At 42.6% G+C, this 17,187-nt stretch overlaps 1 protein-coding gene across 5 annotated transcripts in view; it reads right to left on the bottom strand.

The window, feature by feature from the left end:
* LOC134337121 (rap1 GTPase-activating protein 2-like) overlaps positions 1 to 17,187 on the bottom strand; it is a 502,203-nt gene that overhangs the window by 320,097 nt on the left and 164,919 nt on the right. Inside the window, exon 1 of one of the 5 annotated variants that reach the window (XM_063031983.1) lies at positions 15,303 to 15,401. The exons of 3 other annotated variants lie outside the window; for them this stretch is intronic. In XM_063031983.1, the coding sequence (XP_062888053.1) occupies positions 15,303 to 15,346 (44 nt within the window). In that variant the 5' untranslated portion in view covers positions 15,347 to 15,401. Of the gene's footprint in view, positions 1 to 15,302; positions 15,402 to 17,187 lie in introns of those variants that run through there. One more of the 5 variants, XM_063031985.1, reaches the window with a different exon arrangement.

Genomic DNA, 17,187 nt, shown 5'->3' with positions numbered 1-17,187 from the left:
CACCGCAGAGAAAACTCCTCCCTGGTCCTCTTTGAAGTAACAATATAGGATGTTCTGTTATCCACTTGAGAGGGCACATAATATTTATGTTTAACATCCCATTCAAAGGACACAATTCCAACAATGCTGCACTTCCTCTATACCTGAATGGAATATTAGTTTAGACCTTTACCTTTTGTGCTTAATCTCTGGAGTGCAAATTAAACTCTTAACCCTCTAATGTAGAGGTGAGAGTGCCACAGCTGAGCCGGCACTAACACAACTGCGAGGTATGATGTGACTGAGTAACTTACACTACTTACAGTATGTCTTAGAGACTGATCTGGCACCTTACCAATTGTAAAACGTAGCTGATCTTTGACATACTTAAATCAGTGCGACCAAAATGCTGTGTTATCAAACAGGTTACTCCCTGGGCATTCATTCACCTCACCTCAACACTGAAGTGATTCCACAACATATGGACTCACTTTCAAGGACTCCACAGCTCAAGATTCACAGCATTATTATTTTAATTATTAATTATTCTTAATATTTGTTTTTGTTTTGCATTTGTTGTTTGTCTTCTTTTGCACATTGGTTGTTTACAGTCTTTATGTGTAGTTCATCATTAATTCCATTGTATTTCTTTGTTCTACTGTGAATGACTGCAAGAAAATGAATCTCAGAGTAGCTTGTGGTGATATATATATACTTCCATAATAAATTTGCTTTGAACATGGGCAACGTGATGCAAACCATCATTAAAATTTAGTCCTTTAGCACTCTGTTTCTATGCCAGCCATGGAAAGCTACATAAAGTAGCTATGGCAAAACGTGGTCATTCAACCTAACATACTTACTCCAGCTCCCTACCAGAGCTGCTCCTTGTTCCATCCTCTCCCTACAGCTGTCTCAATTTTCCCTCATCGTTTATCTAATTATCTCTTGAAGGCTGCAATGGAACCTGCCACCACCACATCTGCAGGACATGCCTCCCAGATCCCAGCCATATATGTGAAAAGCTATTCCTAATGTTCTTCTCTTTTATTTTACACCGATCTCCAATTGTCAACTCCTCCACTGATCTGCTTCTCCACTGTTGTCAGGAAAAACCATCTCCAACTATTCACACCCCTCAGCATTACATATACTTCCCAAGAAATTTCCCTCAGCCTTCTCTTTAAAGAAAATAGCCCCTGTCTCTCTAATCCAGGAGTTCCCAACCTTTTTTATGCCATGGACTAATACCATTAAGCAAGGAGTCCTTGGACCCCAGGCTGGGAAATCCTGCTCTAATCTACCCTTTAATAGTAATATCTCATTCCATGAATTATTTTTGTTAATATTTTCTACACCTTCTCAAATGCCTCCAACATCCTTTTTCATATCTCAAATTGAACACACTCCTCCAGTTATGGCCAGAGCAATGTTTTATAAAATTTCAGCTTTTATGAAGTCCACAATTGCCTTAATAACGATTTTCTCAGTTAATAAGAAAGATTAAACTGATATTTCAGTTTAATTTGAAAGAAATTAAAACTGTTAGGTCTGTAGTTCATGGGTTTATCTCTGTACACTATTTTTGAAATTGAATATAAAGAAGTTTTCTAGTTCTCAGGCATCTCCACCGAACCAACAGATGTTTGGAGGACTATAGTCAAGGCCTCTAAGACTTCCTCCTTTATTTCCCTCCGTAGCAAGGACGCATCCCATCTGGACCAGGTGACTTAACCACCTTAAGCATAATTACCCTTTCTAGCAAGTGCCCTTATATATTTTTAGCCCATCCGCAAGATGCAGGACAAGCAAAGATTGCAAGCCACTTAACTCTTTGTGTACATATTTATTAGAAATGGGTTTCAGGTCACATTATATCAGAAGGCAATGATACAGCTCTCTGCTTTTGAAACCTTTGCCCATTCCATCAGGTGGTCCTCACTGGTCAGTGCCAGACATCCAGCTTTATGCTTCTATCTGGTGGTTCCCTCTTTGGAAAGCAACTGGTGGGAAGAATAGCTAAATCCATGTATTAACCCCAAATATACTATCATAGCAACACCTGGATTCTTCATTTTCAAATATATATTTCTTTCAAAATGAAAGAGAAGTTCAAAGTTCAAAGCAAATTTATCATTAAAGTATGTCTGTGGTACTACCTTGGGCTTCATTTTCTTGCAGGAATTTACAGGAAAAATGCACAATGGAATTTATGAAAAACTATACATAGACAAAGACTGATAATCAATGTTCAAAAGACAAACTGCGCAAAGAAGAGAAATAATACTGAGAACAAATTATAAAGTGTCCTTGACAGTGAGCCTGTAGGTTGTAGCATCAGTTGAGAGGTGAGATGATTGAAGTTACCTACACTGGTTCGGGAGCTTGATGTTTGAAGGGTAATAACTGTTCCTGAACCTGGTGGTGTGGGACCTAAGGCTACTGTACCTCCTGAAAGATAGTAGTTGAGAGAAGAGGACATGGCCTGGATGGAGTGGGGGGGGGGGTGTCTTCGCTGCCCTCTTGTGTACTCAGTGGTGGCGAGAGCTCTGCCAGTGATGGACTGGGCTGAGTCCACCACTTTCTGGAGTCTTTTCCATTCCTGGACATTGGAGATACATTCATATGAAAATAATAACCAGATGGTTGTGTGACCTTTTCAACTAGGTTGTGTAAAACAGCATGTTGAAGGAAACACTCCATCAGATGTTTTTAAAACTTTCCCAGGATTTGGAAGCTTTAGAGAGGATGTAGAGCAGATTTACCAGGATGTTGCTTGGATTGGAGAGCACACCTTATGAGGATAGGTTGAATGAGCTAGGTTTTTATCTTTGGCATGAAGGAGGATGAGAGGAGACTTGATAGAAGTGTATAATATGATGAGAGGAATGGTTTGAGTCAATAGCCAGAGACTATTAGCGGGGTGGAAATGACTAAAACAAGGGGGGATAATTTTGAGGTGAGTGGAGGAATGTATAAAGGGGATATCAAGAGATAGATTTTATCACACAGAGTGTGGTGGGTCCATGGAATGTGCTGCTTGGGTTGGTGGTAGAGGCAGATATATTAGAGACATTTAAGAAATTCTTAGACAGGCATATGGATGATAGGGAAGGGACTAGAAGGGCCGAGATGGCCTGTTTCCGTCCCGATGTTGGGGAAGTCCAGAACAAGGGGTCACAGTTTGAGGATAAAGGGGAAGCCTTTTAGCACTGAGATTAGGAAAAACTTCTTCACACAGAGAGTGGTGAATCTGTGGAATTCTCTGCCACAGGAAACAGTTGAGGCCAGTTAATTGGCTATATTTAAGAGGGAGTTAGATATGGCCCTTGTGGCTACGGGGATCAGGGGGTATGGAGGGAAGGTTGGGGTGGGGTTCTGAGTTGGATGATCAGCCATGATCATAATAAATGGCGGTGCAGGCTCGAAGGGCCGAATGGCCTACTCCTGCACCTATTTTCTATGTTTCTATATGGTTATAGGAAAATGGAGGGCGATGTGGGAATTGGGAATTGGTCAAAAAGTCAGCACAGACAATACAGCTCAGGGGTTCCCAACCTTTTTTATGCCATGGACCCCCACCGTTAACCGAGAGGTCCATGGACCCCAGATTGGGAGCCCCTGATATAGCTGGACTTGGATGTAACGTATTTCTGAGTTACCTCAGCCTGACATAGCCCACAGAAACAAACTGCTTAGGTGGCAATAATTGGTGCAGGTGGGGAATGGGAAGCAGAAAAGTAAATCAAATTGAACTGATCGTTGTGGTTTCTTCCAGGTCTGAGCAGTAATGGTAAAGTGGTCAAATGTGACAGTCATTTGGAAAAGCTCCAAACAGAACCCAAACAATCTGAATCCTACTTTAAACTGACGGCAACCAGTCAAGAGGAATCCTCCCAATCCTTAGCAAAAATATGCTACGGCCATGATAAAAACAAGAAGAGGTAGACACTGAGCCAGAAACTGTGGAACTAAAGCAAGAAATTAAACGTGAGGTTTAATTGTAACAGGTAATAGAATTGTAGGAACGCTGATCCATAATACCAACAAGTACCATCCAAGCTTGTTCCTACATTATTGTTCAATTGTAAAAAGCAGGAAGAAGTACCATGTCCCTGAGAGATTCCCTCTCACTCGTGTCTCACACACTCTCAAGGCACTAATCCAGCCTTTGCACAGGTGAGGGTGGGAGTGGGGCCCCAGTGCACTTTCTCAGCAGGCTGCCCATAAATGACTTAGCTGTCTACCAGGCTCTACACGTCTACACCTTGCTGGCCTTCAAGGAGTATCTATCTCCTATCTCCAGTCCAGCCTTTTGGGTTGATCAGCAGCTGCCTCTTCATGGTGGCTGGAGCAGGAGTGGGCCACCAGGCTTCACGAGCTTGCCATGACATTCGATATGATCATGGGTAATCTAAGCTGGGATCAATTCCTATTCTGTGCCAGTTCGCAAAACCATTAATTCCTCAATCACTCAAACATTTATCTATCTCACTTTAAATATATTTAATGATCTGGTGTTGACATACTTGGGGGAGGGGTGGGGTGCAGAGAATTCTGGAGATTCACTATAATCTGAGAGAAGAAATTTCTACATAGCTTAGTTTAAAATAGACTACAATTTATGATATACTTACGCCTCCTTGACTATGATTCCTCACCAGTGTATATTCCCAGCATGGCTCTTCACATTGTTGTGGGAAAAGAAGGAAAAAAACAACCTGGAACTATCACCATTTCACATTAAAATATTGGTATCAAGAGCCCTGCTATCTCTAACTTTTCCTCTAAAAATCAAACTCAGCTATCATCATTGTGTGCATTAGTCTCCTCATCTTCGAAAACATCTTCAAACAGCGATGAAAAAAGGTGACATCGAACATTAAGGACCATCACCACACAGGATGTGCCCCCTTCTCATTACTACCATCAGGGAGGAGGTACAGGAGCCTGAAGAAACACATTCAGTGTTTTAGGAACAGCTTCTTCCCTTCTGCCATCAGATTTCTGAATGGACAATAAACCATGTACACTACCTCACTATTTTATTCTTTATTTACACTACTTTGCATAACTTATTTAATTTTATTACATATAGTAGACATAGTTTTAAAATATAATTTAATTTTTTATGTATTGTACTGTACTGCTGCTGCAAAACAAATTTCATGACATATGTCAGTGATAAACCTGATTCCGAAGAGATGATTATCAAACACTGGTTGTGTAGATAGTGTCCCTTTAACATCTGGCATTGGCCCAGTAAAATTTAAGCTGCGTTAAGCCAGCTGAATGCTAATTTCAATTTCCCATTGGCAAGGCTCGTTGTTCAATGCTGTCACTCTTTGCTCTGCAGATCCCCGAGTTCCTACTGTTCATTCTGATTCACAGCTGCAGAGTTACAGTTTTGTGGCTTCCTACCAAACAGGCATCTTGAAAAACAAAAACCCAGCAGGATCTACTGCCTAATTAGTGGAAGTACAAGAAGCAACTAATTCCTTATTTCAGGAGTTTATCAATCACTGAATTATTTTCTTTGTGTTACATTTTCCATCAGCTTCCTACTGCTAAGCCTCTGTCACCTAGATAATAGGATAGGAAAAGTGTCTGCACAGCCCCTGATAACCCTCTGCTTCTAGGTCATTGTCCATGTCCCTTACCCACCCCGATCCTTTCTTTCTCAGTCTCCCCTGAAGTTGGTCACTGTTCAGGGGGTTAAATGACAAAATCATCAGTGTGGTGGTAAAGTTACCAAGCTAATGGGAAGAATTAGCCACGGTAGCATAGTGGGTTAGTGCGATGCTATTACAGCTCGGGGCATTCCAGAGTTTGGAGTCCAATTCCAGCACTGTCTATATAGAGTCTGTATGTTCTCCCCATAAACGTGTAGGTTTCCTCCGGGTGCTCCAGTTGCCTCCCACAGTGCGAAGGCATACCAGTTAGTAGGTCAATTGGTTATTGTAGATTATCTCATGATTAGCCTAATACTAAAATAGATGCGTTACTGGATGGTGCGGCTGCATCTCTGAAATAAAAATTCTGGATCATTGATCAAGACATCAGTTCCAGTCACATTATTGGAGATGGGCAAGTTAAATTTAAGCAATCACATAAATCTGTTATTTAAAACAGTCTTGGCAGTCACAGTAGAGGAATGGCACCAATTTGTAATAAAAAACTCATCAGGGGCATACACTTGGTGGCCACTTTATTACGTACCTAATGAAGTAGCCACTGAGCGTATGTTCATGTCTTCTGCTGCTGTAGCCCATTCACTTCAAGGTTCAATATGTTAGGCATTCAAAGATGTTCTTCTGCGCACCACTGTTGTAATGAGTGGTTATTTGAGTTGCCGTCACTTCCGGTCAGCTTGAATCAGTCTGGTCATTCTCCTCTGACCTCTTTCATACACAAGGTGTTTTCACTCACAGAACTGCGACTCAATGGATGCTTTTTGTTTCTTGCACTATTCTCTGTAAACTCTGGAGGCAGTTGTGTGTGAAAACCCGAGGTGATACCCACCTGTTTTAGCGCTAAGCTAATCTTAGATATTCAAACCACCTCATCTGGCACCAACAATCATTCCACAGTCAAAGTCACTTAGATCACATTTCTTCCCCATTCTGATGTTTGGTCTCAACAACAACTGAACCTCTTGACCATGTCTGCATGCTTTTATGCATTGAGTTGCTGCCATGTGATTGGCTGATTACATTTGCATTAAAGAGAAGGTGTACAGGTGTATCTAATAAAGTGGCCACTAAGTATAAGACTCTTTGGCACATGATTGAAAGAAAAGTGAGGGCTATATGGGTGGCACACACAAAATGCAGGAGGAACTCAGCAGGCCAGGCAGCATCTATGAAAAAGAGTGAACAGTCGACGTTTCAGGACGAGACCCTTCTCCGGGACTGGAAAATGAAATTATAGGCCAGTTAGCCAGACTTCACTGGTTGGGAAAATGTTGCAGCCCATTATTAAGGCTGAGGTTTTGTGGTACTTGGAGGCACATAATAAATAGGTCAAGGTCAGCATGGTTTCCTTAAGGGGGAATCTTGCCTGACAAACCTGTCTGAGGAAACACTAGGCAGGATAGACAAAGTGGGGGGGGGGGGGGCCAGTGGATGCTGTTTACTTGGATTTTCAGAAGGCCTTTGACAAGGTGCCGCACATGAGGATACTTAACAAGGTAAGATTGGTTTACTGGCAGGAGGCAAAGAGTGGGAATAAAGGGGGTCTTTTCTAGTTGACTAGAAAAGTTGTCTTTTCTAGCCTGCCGGTGACTAGTGGTGTTCTTCAGGGGTCAGTATTGGGACTGCTTCTTTTCACGTTATACGTCAATGATTTGGATGACAGAATTAATGGCTTTGTGACCTAGTTTGCAGGTGATATGAAGATAGGTGGGGGGTGGGCAAGTAGTGTTGAGGAAGCAGGGAGTCTGCAGAAGGACTTGGAAAGATTGACAGAATGGACAAAGAAATGGCAGATGAAATATAGTGTCGGAAAGTGTAAGGTCATGCACTTTGGTGAAAGGAATAAAGTTGTAGACTATTTTCTAAATATAGAGAAAATTCCAAAAACAGAGGTGCAAATGGACTTGCAAGTCCTCATGCAGGATTCCCTAAAGGTGAAATTCAGTGTCACAGGTGGCTGTGGAGGCCAAGTCATTGAGTACATTTAAAGGGGAGGTTGATAGGTCTCGATTAGTTTGGGCGTCAAAGGTTACAGAGTGAAGGCAGGAGAATGGGGTTGAGGGGGATAATAAATCAGCTATGGAGGAATGGCAGAGCAGATTCGATGGGCCAAATGGCATAATTCTGCTCCTATGTCTTATGATGTCAAGCTGGCAGTGTTTGTGGCTTTCAATGCTGTTATGGCAGGGCAACAAACACAAAATGCTGAAGGAACTCACCATCCTTCCCCCAGCTTCTTTAACAAAATTATGTTCAATTATCTCCTTCTTAGTCCTGACTTGAAACACTAACTCAGCAACTAAGGCAGCATCTATGGAGGGGAATAGATACTGCCTGACAGACTGAGTTCCTCCAGCAGTTCATGTGCGTTGCTCAAGATTTCCAGCATCTCCAGAATCTCTTGTGTTCTTGTTTTCTTACTGTTTCTTTTTCCACAGTTGTTGTCTACTTACTGATTGTTCTGTTTTCATGTTAGAGTGCTTCTGCCTCTGCAGAAGCTGTTTCTATAGACTTAGTAAGAAATTTTACTGTAGAAATGCAGCTCTCTGGCCTTGTTAACTCATTGGCTGTGCTGCAATATCTTAGAGAAAGTGAAACTGAGACACTGTTGAGAAGTGGTGGTTAATGAAACTATGAAACTTAAGACTGTGTCTATGTTCAACTACTGATTACTAGGTGCAATCCCTCTGATCTGAGCTAACACTTGAGTATGTACTGAGAAATAGGGAGCCATGTGACTTAATTGAGTAGTATATGACAGAGTAAATAAAGCCACCTGAACAGCTGGATTTTCAAAGTTCAAAGTTCAAAGAAAATTTACTATCAAAGTATGTATTTGTTACTTGAGATTTATTTTCTTGCAGGTACTCTCAGAAGAACAAAAAATACAATGGAATCAATGAAAAACATACAAAGATTGACAAAACAATCAATGTGCAAATACAAGAAAAAATAGATAAAACAGAAACATGGGTTGTAGAGTCCTTGAAAGTGAGCCCATAGGTTGTGGAATCAGTTCAGAGTTGAGGTGTGTGAAGATATCCACACTGGTTCAGGAGCCTGATGGTTGAATGGTAATAGCTTTTCTTGAACCTGGTGGTGTGGTACTTAAAGCTCCCGTACCTCCTGCCTTTCAGACAACTAACCTGGCTGAAGAATGAAGAAAGTGGAGAGAAAATCTTTCACTATATGTTGAACAGAGATGGGTTAAGCATAATATGTGAAAGTGAATGTGTTACCTTTAATGCAGAGAAACATTCCAACATATTTCAGTGAGGCTTAAGAAGATAGAAGAAGATGTTGAGCAACAGGAGGAAATAACGACTCAATGTTTTGTCAAAGAACGCACATTTTCAGTTGATTTTAAATGAAGGAAGAGCAGAGAAGGAAGCCTACAATGTGAGCAAAGGTCTGGATTAAAAGGACAGATGGTTTAAAGAGTGTGTTACAACACCAAGAAGTTCACAAAGACAAGGAAGAATCTGGCTATTGAGCAATTTCATTATATTAAAAAGCACTGGCTTTTTACTTTCATACATTACTGTAAGGCTTTTTTTAAACATTGAAAACAAGAATGCTCTGAAAGATTAACTGCTGCTTTACCACAATGGGTGTGTGCAATTTTCAGTCAAAGGAGGGGCTGCATTTCCTGATAAACTCTCTAAATCACTATAAGTTATCTGATTGTGCAGAAGTGCAAATGCTCAAAACTCAGCCAAAGTTCCACAATGAGCAACATCTCCACAGTGACCCAATTCCAAAGAATAACTGGCTATGGCAATGTTTAAAACACCTTCATAGCTGGCATTATGCATTCAGATCAACACCGGACAGACTGTCACAAATGCTTTTGTTTTGAAACCAAAAAAAAAACAAATGACTTTCAAAAACTGTTAAATCTCAAGAAGATAATGTTGTAAAATAATGTAGAACTCATTATTCTCCTGCCCCCACCACCCTCGTCCTGCCTCATTCCCCTCACCCTGTTGCCCCATTGTCTGAACTGGATATGGGGACAGCCATTTCATCCAAGTGCAGGCCCAACATGAGGTACCCCATTTGCCTGTGCACATGTCACATTGCCCTCTCCTTTGCTAGTATGCCCCATGTACACCAAGAGCATGAGGTGAAAGTGTAGCTAGGAGCAGTGGCATAAGTTTTTAAAAGTTAGACTGCAGTCTCTCACAGGCAGAAGTTACCGGTGGCCTAGGAGCCATGAAATATCTTCCATCATATTAAAACCCCTGACATTTTGTGCTCTCCAGGGCACCATTGCAATCTGTCCAATTGGTCTTCCTTCATGGTCCAAGACAGGAAAACTCAACCCAGATGAAGCATCAGGTAAGGGTGGGAGGAGGAGCAAGTCAAGTCCTCTCCATCATCTCCTGCACAACTCCAGTCCTCAGTCACTCAACCCAGTGGTGTCTGCTCACAACTCTCCAGCACAGCCCCAAAAACTAAACTCAGGAGAGCTAGGAAAGGTTCATAACAGTCCAACTGCAAGGCTACACAGGCTTCAGAGCTTCTTGTCCAAAGAGATACAACAAAACCTATTGGGCTTCTGAAATTAGAGGTGTAGAAATGCAGACAACCAAGTTCAGTTGCTCTAAAGAAGATCTTTAGGCCAACATAATTTGATTGTGTCCCAACAGCTCCTTCTTATTAGTTCATCCAGATGTTAGTTAGTGACTCAAGGCAACACCTTCTGAACAGAAGGCATTACATTCGTTCATGTAATGCCTTTGAGCCTGTCAAAAGACAACAGACAATAGGTGCAGGAGTAGGCCATTTGGCCCTTTGAGCTAGCACCACCATTCACTGTGATCATGGCTGATCATCCACAATCAGTACCCAGTTCCTACCTTATCCCCATAACATTTGATTCCACTATCTTTAAGAGCACTTTCTATCTCTTTCTTGAAAGCATCCAGAGACTTGGCCTCCACTGCCTTCTGGGCCAGAGCATTCCACATATCCACTACTCTCTGGGTGAAAAAGTTTTTCCTCAACTCCATTCTAAATGGCCTACCCCTTATTCTTGAACTGTGACCTCTGGTTCTGGACTCACCCATCAGCGAGGAACATGCTTCCTGCCTCCAGCATGTCCAATCCCTTAATAATCTTATATGTTTCAATCAGATCCCCTCTCATCCTTCTAAATTCCGGTGTATACAAGCCCAGTCGCTCCAATCGTTCAAAATATGACAGTCCCGCCATCCCAAGACTTAACCTTGTGAACCTACGCTGCACTCCCTCAATAGCAAGAATGTCCTTCCTCAAATTTGGAGACCAAAACTGCACACAATACTCCAGCTGTCCTGCCATTTATGGACCATTACTCACTTCCTATCTCAGCACTATTTGCCCACATTGATTCCATACTGCTATTCTCTTAGCACCTTGAAATCAGTCCCTGTTTTGAACGTTTAATCCACCTCAGCAGTCCAAAATAGAGAATTCAGTCACCACTCAGTAAGGAACTTTGTCTCCGTTTCAGTCCTAAATGACCCACCCCTTATTCTGCAACTCCCACCCCCAATTCTAGCCTCCACAGCCAAGGGAAGCACATTCCTTGCATCCACGTTTGGAATGCTGTAAGAAGTTTATCAGTTTCAATGAAATCATCCCTCATTTTTCTAAAGTATGTATTAATTTCTAAGTTAATTTTAATACATGAAATCAACACCTGCCATTGGTCCTGTTGGGTCAAATGCAATGTTGGCTGCATTCTTGACTCTGGGCCCTGTGGTTGCAGGTCCCTGTCTCACTCTTGTAATGAAGCCAATAGTCCAGTGCAGTACTGAGAGAGTCCAGCACTACTGAAGATGCCATCTTTTTGATGAGCTGTTGAACTGGGATTCAGTCTGCCCTCAGTGGATTTTAAAAAACTTAGGAACAGAGATTAATCATTGGTCGCTGAGATTAAGAATCGCAAGAGTTTGAGTCACTGGTGGTTTCCACCTCTACACACATGGTTCCACTGAAGACAATACTCCGCACTTGCTACCAAAGACAATTTTCTCATCCCCTTGACATATACTCACCTACTGACCATTACGCTGCTGGCATTTAGGGCAGGATTGCCTTCTTTCCCTAATAAAGTGGCCACTGAGTCTATGTTCATGGTCCTCTGCTGCTGTAACCTATCCACTTCTAGTTTCAACATGTTGTGCATTCAGACATGCTCCTCTACACACCACTGTTGTAATGCGTGGTTATTTGAGATATTGTCACCTTCTTGTCAGCTGGAACCAGCTGGTTATTCTCCTCTGACCTCTCTCATTAACGAGGCATTTTCACCCACAAAACTCCCACTCATTGGGTGTATATTTTTTTTGTTTTTCACACCCTTCTCTGTAAGCTCTAGAGACTGTTGTGTGTGAAAATCCCAGGAGATCAGCAGTTTCTGAGATACTCAAACCACCCCGTCTGATACCAACAATTATTCCACGGGCAAAGTCACTTAGATCACATTTCTTTCCCATTCTGATGCTTGATTGAACAACAACGGAACCTCCTGACCATGACTGCATGCTGTTATGCGTTGACTTGCTGCCACACAATTGGCTGCTTAGATAGTTGCATTAATGAGCAGGCGTACAGGTGTACCTAATAAAGTGGCACTCTGTACTTCAGAGAGCAGAAAATGCTTTCCTCTGCCCTAGCCAATGCTGATGCCTCAGACAACACAATGAAATAATCTGATTACCTGGTCATTATGCAGGACTTTGCAGCATGCACTGAAACAGTGGCTATACTTGAAAAAATATTGCAAAGCACTTTGGAGCATGTGAGTTTGTGGCAGGGGCTATACAAATGTGGGTTTCTCTTTCTATTGTTGTTGTGAACCCCTTATCAATGCTAGCTGTGTGGCTGAGGTCAGGCAGAAATGCTTGGAAGCCCTCGTCCACCTCGCCTAAAGAGGGAGGTGTCCACATCTCCTGCCTTTTTTGGCAGCTTTGAGCACAGACCTCAGCAAAAACAATGCAACTCTCCCTGTGGCTTTACTTACTGCTGTCTTCAACAGGCCACACCCTCAAGACAGAATTATGGAAACACGCTAACCATCTGTGTTGAGCAACGCACTATCATTTTGATCATCAGCTGCTTCATTGCATCTTGTACTCATAGAAGTGGTGTGCAGCATTGTGGTTACCTCACTGGAGAAGTAATCTCAAAGCCACAAGTAATGACAGACATGAGTTCAAATCCCACAATGTCAGCAAAGCAATTTACATTCAATAAATGACATAAATTTGGAATAAACAGCTAGGATCAATGACGGTGACGATCAAATCGTTAAGAACTCATTAAAGTCCTTCAGAGAAGGAATTGTGGAGAACCTATGCAGCCTGGGCTTTATCCAATTCATAACTGCCCTATGACACAGCACAACAGGACTTTTACTTAAGCCATATGTTGGCTGCTGGCCGGTGGTGTAGTGGCATCTGCACCAGACTTTGAGGCAAGTGGCCCCAGGTTCGAATCTGGCTGGCGCCTCTCATGATTTCTATCCATCCTGGCTTAGCATCGAGCTGGCAACTCGGCCTCGTAGAAACAAACAAATGCTAAAGAAATAGCAAAGTTGCCACCCGATACGCCACAAGGCATGGACAGGATCAATAACAACAATGTATGTTGGCTAATCCTTCACTTGGAGGTCCTTGAACCCTCTACTTAATAGTGGCTTCAGCATATAGACTAAGCTAGTGATTCATGAGGTAACCCCTCCATTTCTTTAAGGACAATTAGGGATGAGGAAGGATGACCAATAGCACTCATCCCAAAAGTAAAATGATGCAACATAATTCATCTGGTTACATAATGCATAGGATGATTTATAAATTTTACTGCAATTATTTGTGGTGGTTTATAGTATGTCACAATGCCATCTGTAGGCAGAAGAATGTTAACTACGTTATTTTGCTGGCTGTTGAAAGGGCCTCAGCTTCATTGCATCATTAAAGATGAACATTAAGCCTATCAGGGAGTCTGAGTTCAGAGTTTAATTCTGGTGCTGTCTGTAAGGAGTTTGTACGTTCTCCCTGTAAACATATGGGTTTCCTCCGTGTGCTCCAATTTCCTCCTACATTCCAAAGATGTACCAGTTAGTAGGTTAATTGGTCATTGTAAATTGTCCTGTGATTAGGCTAGGGTTAAATAGGTGTGTTACTGGCCAGTGCAGCTTGTTGGACCGGAGGGGCTCGCTCCGTGCTGTATCTCTAAATTAAAAATGTAAGTTTCTTAACTTCTGCACAGCGCCAGTTATAAGCATACAAGGATATTAAGTTAATAAGGATACATATTGACAAGGAAAGGCTTATATTTGTACAGTGCCAGTCATCATATTGCAAACTGTAGATGATAAGAATACTTTTGGACTGTAATTACTGTTATATTGAAGAAAGCCAATTTCTATGCATGTTCTTACAATTAACAATGAGATAATGAACAGATAACTAGCCTCTGTATTTTGTGACTGGGCCAGTTATGTTCTTAGACAATACTGACCCCCAAGGATTAGGTTGGGAATTTCATGATGGTAATGCCAATGAGTGCCTAGTTTTGTCAGGGTTAGTCTTTGGTCTGTCTTGTTTTCTGTGATATCACGCCAGAGAAACATTGTATCATTTCTTAATGCACGTTCGCATTTCTAAATGACAATAAAAGAGGACTGAGTGTTCTCATAATCTTAAAAAAAACTCTCTTGCTAAAGGTTGTCTTCACCTGGTAATTAGACCATCAGGTATTTCAGCAGAATTAGCCCATTCAGCCCATCGACTCTTGACTGAGGGATAAATACTGGCATCATGACAAACTCCTCTGAATTTGGGATAGTTGCATTGCGCCGGAGACCAGATCTCAGCTGAGAGACAACACAGTGCTCTTCCATCTTAGCTTAACTGCATAGGTGTCTGACTGCACTGAATGCTAACGACTGACTGATACTTTGCAGAGAGCCAAGAAGGTCACCACAAATTTTCCCTGGGCTTCTTCCACTGCACGGCATAATTCTGGTGGAGAGGGGGTGGTTAAAGTGACTCCACCCTTTCCCTTCCCCTGCGAGAAAATTCCCAGAGAAAAGCTAGGTACCCGGTCACCAGAGGCAATGCTGCTTCCTCGACTCTGGAAGTCTATCTGAAGCCGAAACCCTGACCAATTGTATTTTAACCTGGGGTGCTGAGATCAGTTGTGGTTTCCCTAACCTGGCTCAGATCTGATAGCTGGGCACCATTGATCCATGATACAGTACAGAGGCACTCTGCTTTGCCAGCGTTCAGTGGATGCCCCGTTCACACTGTACAGTAATGTGTTCCACACGTGCAAACACAAAACACAATCTGCTTCACACACTTCTAACGGTCCCTCAAAAATAAGATCAGCCTGCTCGTTTTATTGAATCATCTTGGGACAACTGCATCAGGCATATTGGAATGCACAGTCTGCAATCTTCCTAATGGACTGGAAGAAATTAAATGGAAAACTGCGGGGCCCGATGATAAACATTAGCGATGGCGCTTCGGACAGTATTCATCTCCAATAATGTAAGGGGAGTAAACTTTTTTTTTTACAATGCTCCAATTTTTGCAAATAGAAACAGACATGGTTATATTTTTAAAAGGCACTCACCAGCCAAATCCCCCAAAAGAAACGCTGCGTTTTCTTCGAAACATGCTTGCTGGAGTCTATCACCTGTGTAGGCTTCTCTGATAAGCTACAGATGCCTCGACTGCCGAAATGTACACAAACGCTCAATTACTCCGTATTTGAAGCAGTCGGGCAGGAAATCCACTTCCTGGCTTTTATTTTCGCACAGATAACGCGTCCGTGTCAAAGACTGGCATTCAGGGGCACTGTTGATTTTAATTTAGGAGGAGGGAACAGCTGAGTGCTTTGCAAAAACATAATCAGTCATTTTTTTTCATTAAAATAAGAGACCCTTTTGCCCTTAAAGAATATATTTGGTCTGCTTTCGAAACTGAAAATTGTGTAACTTCCTTTTCGTTGGATTTATAGATTAACCTCAATACCAAAGCAGCTGATATAATATTCGAACAAAATATCTTGCATTGTGTTTAGTTCCTCATTTGCTTTGCAAAGGCTCAGATATTTGCACATCTATTTTCAATAATCTTGATCTGAGGCAAAGACATATTGCCTTCACCTGCTCATTTGATGCCTATTCATTAGTTCTGTGACCCGATAGCTTTAAAACAGGGCTTGGCAACCTAGGGTCCATGGGCTCCTTGCTTACCAGCATAAAAAAGGTTGGGAAGCCCCGATCTAGAACAATCGAACGCTCCACGCCTTTGCCGGGATGAACACGTTCGTTGTGCTCCCACACTTTCCAGGCTCTTTTCCTACTTGAGCTGGTACCGTTAGTGCTGAAACTTGCTTCACTGGTCTTTGGCCCCGAGGACGATTGCCCCTTCCTCTCCAGAAAGCCTTTGCATTATAAATCTGACATATGTTGCTAAAAAGCAAAACAGACCCTGTGTCATTATAAATTTGTAAGAAGCGTCCCGGCCCGAAAAATCATCTGTTTACTCCTTTCCATAGGTGCTGAGTTCCAGCATTTTCTAAGTACCACTCTAATAATGTAAATAATTGCCTTAAGTGCGCTGCTAGAATGTTAGATATGCCAATAATATGATGTTACGGCAGGCTTCAATTAACAAATTGATTGAAATCTGTACTTCCATTCAGTATTTTAAGCAACGCTTAGGCATTATCATTATATCTCAAAATTACTTTTTGTTTGGAAATCACGGCTGGATTTCCTAATTGGAAGAGAGCTGAAAGTGACCTGAGGAGTGTGGAGGCTCTTTTGGACAAATTAGGGATCACGACCTATGTAGTGGCCGCGGAAGGGGAGACTTCCTTTGAGGAAGAGGCTTGATGCGGAGATGACCAACACAATTCACAGGCAAACAAACAAAATGCTATAAGAACTCAGCCTCTGTGTCGTACGATGGACAGTCGAAGTCTGGATCCTTCGTTATGTCTCTAACACGGACGACAACACTGTAAAGAAACGGGCGCCAAAACGGTGCTGGTTGGAGAGAGGGGCGAAGGAGGCGAAGGAAGGACGGGGAAGATCGATTTGGAGGGGAGGGGCGCCAGATTGGTTGTGGGGGGTGGGGGGCGTTAGGGTGGGAGTTTCTGAGGGAACGTAGTGCTACGCCGGAGCCGCGGTTCCAGGGCCCGCCTCTTCTCGAAAGTTGTCGGTGGGAATCACTGCGTCGTGTGACGGACCTTCTCCCTGTGGCCCTCCCCTCAGGGTACAGGTAACCAGGCGGACTGAACACCCCACTTTCCCGGTGCCGTGGTGTTGGAAGCCTCGCTTGGAAGAGCAGAAGGCCTTTCCCCGTGGCATCTGGCCGGTCAGAACGAACCCCGAGGCTGTCTTCTGAGGAAGACCACCCAAAAAGGTGGCAGGTCGGTACTGTACTGGACGCTTTAACTTCTTCGATAGCCCCAATACACTAAGGCGACTTCCTTCTCGGTGCTTTGG

The sequence above is a fragment of the Mobula hypostoma genome, chromosome 23, assembly GCF_963921235.1.
Source record: "Mobula hypostoma chromosome 23, sMobHyp1.1, whole genome shotgun sequence".
Classification (NCBI taxonomy): Eukaryota; Metazoa; Chordata; class Chondrichthyes; order Myliobatiformes; family Myliobatidae; genus Mobula; species Mobula hypostoma.
The sequence above is the reverse complement of the archived record's forward strand: the minus strand, read 5'-3'. Positions and strand labels throughout refer to the sequence as shown.